Source organism: Engraulis encrasicolus, chromosome 16, assembly GCF_034702125.1.
Source record: "Engraulis encrasicolus isolate BLACKSEA-1 chromosome 16, IST_EnEncr_1.0, whole genome shotgun sequence".
Lineage (NCBI taxonomy): Eukaryota > Metazoa > Chordata > Actinopteri > Clupeiformes > Engraulidae > Engraulis > Engraulis encrasicolus.
Window position 1 is genome coordinate 44,324,027 of NC_085872.1, and position 7,098 is coordinate 44,331,124.

The window sequence follows — 7,098 nt, forward strand, 5'->3', positions numbered from 1 at the left end:
AATCTAAACATTGACAAATAATAAAAGAAATAAAACCGCTTGGGTGAATCATGCGCTTGGGTTCAAACTTAAGGTGAATTATGCGCTTAATATTCAACGCCAGCTTTTCACCGTCAGGGCACAAAGCAGTCAGCTTCAGTGCCAGAGTTTAATTCAAACGACAGCAAAGCAATTATGAATCAAAAGAGGCGTTCGCTCCCGTGCTCTCTCTAAAGCACAACGGAAGTGAGGCCCGCCAGCAGAAAACGAGTGAACATATTAAATATTTTTTTAAAAAATATTAAAAGGGAGACTCATACATACACACTTCTGAGCCCGAGTTTGTGGACTGGAGAAAAGAAAGGTTATGAAAGAAAAATAGCTAAGGTTACAGGTTACAGAGTTGTATGCGCTGCGGGTCGAGGTCTGTTAACTAATTACGGTTCCATGTCGTTGAGCGTTGCAACGCAAATGCCCCTTCATCCGAGTATGAACATCTGTGTGAAAAATTGCCTGCTGACTTTTAAAGGGACACTGTGCAGGAAATGGTCAAAAAAGGTACTGCAACTATGCTGCTTATTGAAATTGGGCTGCACAGGGGGTTATATTGAATTTTGGTGGGGATCTGGATCATGAACCGGAACTAGGACTTTTTAAAAGATTCTTCACCATTGCTGGTCTATATATCTAGACGCCCCTAGTGACCAGAAATTGAATTGCAGGGGCTCCACACAAAGAAAGCAGAAAGACTTAGGGTGTAAAATAGTCAAATGTTCCATCAAGCAGCTTCCTTGGCGAAGGTCTGCGCTCTCTGAGTGCTTGTAGTTCTAACTATTAACTATATAATTAGTTATACTTGATACTGGATACTATAGTATCGCCCCCTCCACCCACTGATTAAAGCACTGATGGGAAGTCACTACCTGAGCTAGCTGCTGTGACATACATGTTGTGCCATATCCAGAAAGATGTCTTGTCATTTCTGAAGCCCTGTGTGTGTCTGAAGGCTTCATCACATGGTGAAGACTAGTGTCCAGAGAAGGTGGTGTGGCGATATCTAGTATCCCTCACCCATGAATTGGACGACAGCTTCACTTGGACAACATCTCCCACCTCCAGCAGCAGAGAGGCTCCGTTGGCAGGTTTAACATGATGTGAATTCACCTGAGCGTCGTACGCAATGACAACATGTTTGCCGTTGTGATGTAGTGAGGCCCCTGTCCAGGTAGTTGCACTGGCATCTCCAAACACAAAGAGGACAAAGTGGTAGACGCCTCGCACTGGAGCTGTGAACACACCTGAGACAAAACAACCAAAAATGAGATGTAGGTGAATGTAGGTATACAGTAGGTGGTCTTAATCTGTTACTTAACCCGTTAAGACACGTTGCAATAACATTACTGTTACCATAATGGCAATAACGAAGTCATAGTGCATTACTAAAAACCTTGTGATATGTTATAGTAGTGTATTACTATTGTAGTTAACTTTTCAATGACTATTACAGCATGCCACTGGAGGTACGGCGTGCATTAAGGGGTTACGACTCTCACATCAGTCTTAGGTCAACCCCTGCCAAACATGCCATTTACAACTGAAAGATAGTTTGTCTGTTTTCCACTTTGTTCTTTTCCTCTTTCAGTGTTTATCAAACAACATCATCTTTGTAGCCATTTATTGCTGATGATGCGAAACAAAGGCTTTTTTCATGTACTCATGTACTCAAGTTTGCATTAATTGACTGCATATCATGTGAAAACAGCAATCAGGCGATTTAGATTTTTCAAATGACACTGAAAAAGCTTTTGAGAAAACTGAAATACCTGTGTTTACATTGTAGGCACTTCCCACGTTGGTGAAGACAGTCTTGAAAACGAGGGGGGTGGCGACATCGAACGGTCCATAGTATCCATCCCCTAGTGCTGCAGAGAAAGACACCCTGCTGGCCTCTCTGTCCCTCCTCAGCTCCTCCACCTGGATCCCTGTCAGGGTCAGGCTGCCTCTCACCTCTCCCAGGCCTGCTGCCTGCTCGTTCTGTTTCTCCGTCAGATCCTTGATGACTAATTTCTGTTCTTCCACCGTTTTCTCACTGGCTCTCAGCCTGGTCTCCACATCCTGCAGTTCTGCTCTCAGCCCAGTCCCCACGGCCTCTGCCCTCTTCTCCACGGCCTGCAGTTGTTCTTTGTTGTGTCTGAGCTCCGCCTGCTGCTCTGCTATCTTGGCGCTCATTTCTCTCAGCACCGCATGGATGTCAGGCTGGCAGATTTTTTGGGTTAAACTTTCATGTCCGTGTTCGATTGATACGCTTTCTGCAGTAACCACACCCAGACCCATCCACAGCAAGATCACCGCAGCTCCAAGAGACTTCATAATCGACTCTAAAATGGATGTAACTTGCCTGTACCTGTAGGCTGCGCTGCCCTGTCTCTGTCCAGTGTCAAGGTACAGAACTGAAGTGCTGCATTTATATTAGCTGAGGACTCTGGTGTTGTTGGATAAGCGTGAAAACCGATGATGTGTACACAAAAATTGTAGGTCATCTAACCAGTGTAGCTGGGTGCCGAAAGGGGGGGACAAAGAAGACATTTGTCCCGGGCCCAGGGAAAGAGGGGCCTCAGAAGTGAGTCCTCATTACATTGTATGTATTGGGCTGGGGGGCCCTTTTGGATGACTTTGTCCTGGGCCCGGCCAAAGCTGTCAGCAGCCCTGAGTGTGAAACCCGCTGGTATGTACACAAAAGAATTCCCCTATTCCATCAAATAGTAGGTCCTCTGACCAGGGGTTCATTTCTCAAAAGAGAAGTTGTTAGCCTGTTAGCAACTTGGGTAGTTGCCAATGGGAAAATACATTGAAAACAACAAAGTAGCTAATAGTAAGCAACTTTGGTTTCGAGACCTCCACAGTGCAGCAGGTTTAAGACCAAACAGAACACTCCTGTGTTTATCCAAGGACAACTGCAAATTCCCTCTCACTAGTATCTGACCAGTGCAAAGGGCTTTAGACTGGACATTCCCGTTTTTAACCAAGGTGGAGCTAAGGAAATGCATTGCAGTTGTGTAGACTAAAGGTTTTACCGACTGAAGCAGAATAGGCAGTAGGTTTCCCTGAAACCGACTTAAAATGTTGGAATTTTGTGAAGATAGGTGAATCTAAATCCTAACATGAAGCCAGATGTGATTGATGATTTCCAGCCCAAAAATTGGTCAATTACAACCGAGGGTGTACATTTTTTAATTGAATGGATTTCGATGGCAATAAATCTACAGGAATATACACCCAATACCAATATATATATTTTTTAAATCTGCAGGCGGGCATCCTACACAACTACATTGAGCTGGAAACCGCTATTCAAAACCAGCTAAAGTGTCTTCTTAATATTAGCTTCACCTCCAGCAGGGCAACTCCCCCTAGTCTAACAAGTCATGCATATTGTTCACCATTTGTTGTAAACCCCACAGGAGAAGAACCAGGTAGCAGGTGGATCTAATTGGTGAGCTTTAATTACCACAGCGATCTTCAACAAACGTGGAACTCAAAAAGGTATGTAAAACAAAAAGTAAGTATAGTAAGTACTCACCAGAAATAAAAACCCCTTTCATTTTCAATGGGGTTTCATTTCTGGTGATTTAGAATTAAACTGGTGAGTTAGCGCCAAAACGTGGCATGGAAATCTACGGGTATATTGAAGAGTGAAGTGTGGGACACCAGGTCAACAAACAAGAACAGCTGACAGCAAAGCATCAAGGATATCTGGTCTTCTGCCATTGACTTCAATGTTAAACGCATCATGGCCATTATGAAGACAGAGAGAGTCCTACACTCTAAAAAGAGCTGGGTTATTACTTTGACTAAACCCCTGGGTCAATTGCTTTTCTATGAAAAATGGGTTAAATATAACCCATATTGGGTCATTTTCCGTACCCATTACCTGGGTTATTCGCTAGACCCACATCAGCACCCAGGCCCTGGGTCATTTCAACCCTGTAATCTAAGTTATCTTTTCAAGATATTTGAATTTTGAATTTTACCGCCCGGTCGCCATTGCCAAAACGGCTACCAGTAGACTACCAACGTCCAGAAGAAAGGACACCGGATGGCATGTGAAAGCATTGTTTCGGTAAGTGTGCGCCTTTTATTACATATAAACTTGCCATATTGCTTTTCGCGGTGTAAATATGCGTCAGCCGTGAGTTCCTGTTTGTGGCGAGTATATTAAGGCACATTTCATAGAAAGCTATACCCATTTCCAATAGGAGGAAACGGTAACTACTCTTTTAAGGGCAAGGAGCAAATGAATAAGCACTTTGTCATAACTGCAGCGGTTTGCTATCCTGTGGTGGATTTGGGAATATATTTGCTACATTTCATTGGAAAGTAGTATGTTCGTCCAGCCTTCGTCCAGGTTCTGTCAGTTAGCTAATAACCAAGACACTACGGTAAGTCATAATGTTAGCCCCTCTGGGATTCATTTGGTTGCTATTTCGCATAGCTTATAACGGCTGGTTGGCTGTCAGTGGTTGGGCAGATTCTTTTTAGGTAGAGGGCTAAGTGTGTCTACTCAACGATAAATTGAGGTTCAGTACACAGTGAGGCGATATACTTTCTATACGGGCTGTGATACTACTAGCCTAATGCAGGACGCAACTGACACAAATCTGAGAAATTAGCTAACTATATGTAGCCGCTACCTGGCTCCACTCGACCTAGAATTCAGTTCATAAGCATTTTCGTTTGGGGTCCGCAAGCTGGCATCTGGAGACTGTCTTCGGTGTCATGTTAGTTCTACATACTGTAGGGGAGTCGACGGGCTTTCTTCTTTTTCTGTGTCAACTAGAACTAGTTTTATGAGAGCAAGTGCTTGTGTTGTGTGACTTCTCCTGACTCCTGCGATGTTCTTCCGAGCCCAGCTCACTGCGACTTGCACCTTTCACAAGTCCGAACTCTGAGAAAGGCAGAGGGAGGGATAGCTCGCGCATGAAATATTACCGGTATGTTAGGTGTGGTAAGTCGCATCGTGTGTTCGGGCAGCTTGCCTGTGCAAGAAAATGTTGTCGCGACAATTGTTTATTGTTTGTGTGTCAACTGGCGTTTCTTATCTCGTATGTGCTTTGCTTGCTTGGTTAGAGTCGTAGCTCTACCACAGATTCTGTAAGAGACTCATAAGGGCTGTGGCTCTACTACGTAGCTGTTTGATAAATGCGGATGAAGGCTACGCGTGGAAAACGTGTTTACATTCACCAGTCGTTGTGTTCCAAAATTACGGAGGGAATAGTTATCCAATTTCTTTCATTCACGAGCAGGGATGTGTTGCTTTGTTGACGCTACAGGGAAGTTTCCTGGTTTAAAGAAAGTTGTGGCTATAGGCAACAGCTACTTCAACAAGCTTTGCATGAAATCGTGCGTGTGTAACTTAGTTCTAGTGTGAGTGTGTGATATTGTACTCTGCAGTATTTACGAAGAGACTGGTTGGTTTATAGTTTTGTTTATGTAAATGAAAAATGTAAAGTTGTGTGTAGTAGTGAGACAAAAGCCTTTCATACATTTATTTAAGGTTGTCTGTTGTCTGTTTGAAGGTGTGTCTGCAAAGCTCTGAAACGTTTTGTCATTTTTGTCTCTTCTGCTCTGGATAAGGTGGACTTCTCTCCTCTGACCTGTTACCAAGACAGCTGGGTGTGTAGGAAACTGGAACTAAGTCACTGAAGAAGTAAACCGATGAAAACCGATTTGGATTGTCTGAGAGATGTAAGTCAGTGAGTTCAGGATAAATGTGTATCAACTGTATTGTAGGCTTATTACTTGAACAATAAAATCACAACAACTGCTTATTTTTCAGCTGTAGGACACAAGTAAGAGGAGAAGAATGCTGCTCAGCTGGGTCGGCGTCGGCCACACTACTTATTCAAGAAGCCCTTGGATATCATCGGCATGTATGAAGTAAGTTTTTAATGTCATGCACAACAGCAGGCGTGAATGCGCTCGCACACGCGCGCGCGCACACACACACACACACACACACACACACACACACACACACACAAACAATGAGAGCTGGCCTGATATTGTTCTTTGATGCTGTGAATGTGTATGGAATGACTACTGTCTGGTGTCACTTCAGACAATTTTGCTACGGTTTACTGTATGTTCTGTCTATCTGTCTGCCAAACTCTCTAACTTGTTGTCTGTCTTTTTGTCTTCCTCTTTGGGCACCGGCAGGCACAGTCATTCCGGTAGTCCGTTCCTCGATGGACGTGATGACCTGGCACCAAAACCGCTTAAAGTGTATGGAGCTGTGTCTGCATCGAGGAAAGAACGCGGCACTGAAATGTGAGTGTATGATCCAAGAATTGTAAACATGTGTACCAGTTGTACTATATATTTCAAAGTAAAATCCCAATTACTCATAGTTCTTTTTCTGCTGTAGGACAAGAGGACTACTGCTCTACTGGGTCTGTGACACTACTTATCCGAGGAGTCCTCAAACATCAGGATGTAGGAAGTAAGATCTTTTTATGTCATGCATAACAGCCCATGCGTGCACACACACACACACACACACACACACACACACACACACCACACATATGCTCATACACACATGCGGACACATGCGCATGCACAGCCCCACTCTACACCACACACAGATAAACACACACAACCTTAAAGGGACACTGTGTGAGATTTTTAGTTTTTTATTTCCAGAATTAATGCTGCCCATTCACTTATGTTACCTTTTTCATAAATACTTACCACCACCATCAAATTCTAAGCATTCATTATGACTTGAAAAATTGCACTTTTCATACATGAAAAGGGGGATCTTCTCCATGGTCCGCCATTTTGAATTTCCAAAAATAGCCATTTTTAGCTGCAAAAATGACTACTTGGACCATGCTAGAAAATATTTGTTTATTACTTAGTAAACTTTCATGCAAAGATCAAATTTGGCAATAGGCAGCCCAGTTTCAACGAGAAGCATAGTTGCAGTACCTTTTTTGACCATTTCCTGCACAGTGTCCCTTTAAAGGAAAATCCCTACTAGTTTCAACATCCAATTACATTGTTCTCACTACCACTGGCTTGTCAGGACCCAACAACGCAGTTCAGGATAAATGTGTA

The 7,098-nt window shown here is 43.4% G+C and overlaps 1 protein-coding gene across 1 annotated transcript; it reads right to left on the bottom strand.

The window, feature by feature from the left end:
* Window positions 1-1,005: 1,005 nt before the first annotated feature.
* On the bottom strand, window positions 1,006-2,349 carry LOC134466109 (cerebellin-2-like). The gene is made up of 2 exons (XM_063220005.1): window positions 1,803-2,349; window positions 1,006-1,277 (listed from the first exon to the last, which is right to left on the bottom strand). Exons 1-2 carry the CDS (start codon window positions 2,347-2,349, stop codon window positions 1,006-1,008), a joined length of 819 nt encoding a protein of 272 aa, XP_063076075.1.
* Between the last annotated feature and the right edge of the window lie 4,749 nt (window positions 2,350-7,098).

Excerpts from the sequence above, each read along its gene's own strand:
- LOC134466109 (XM_063220005.1), bottom strand. The coding sequence starts at position 2,349 with ATGAAGTCTCTTGGAGCTGCGGTGATCTTGCTGTGGATGGGTCTGGGT. Across the intron at positions 1,278-1,802 it reads TGCCTACAATGTAAACACAG|GTGTGTTCACAGCTCCAGTG; the intron begins GTATTTCAGTTT and ends GTTTTGTCTCAG.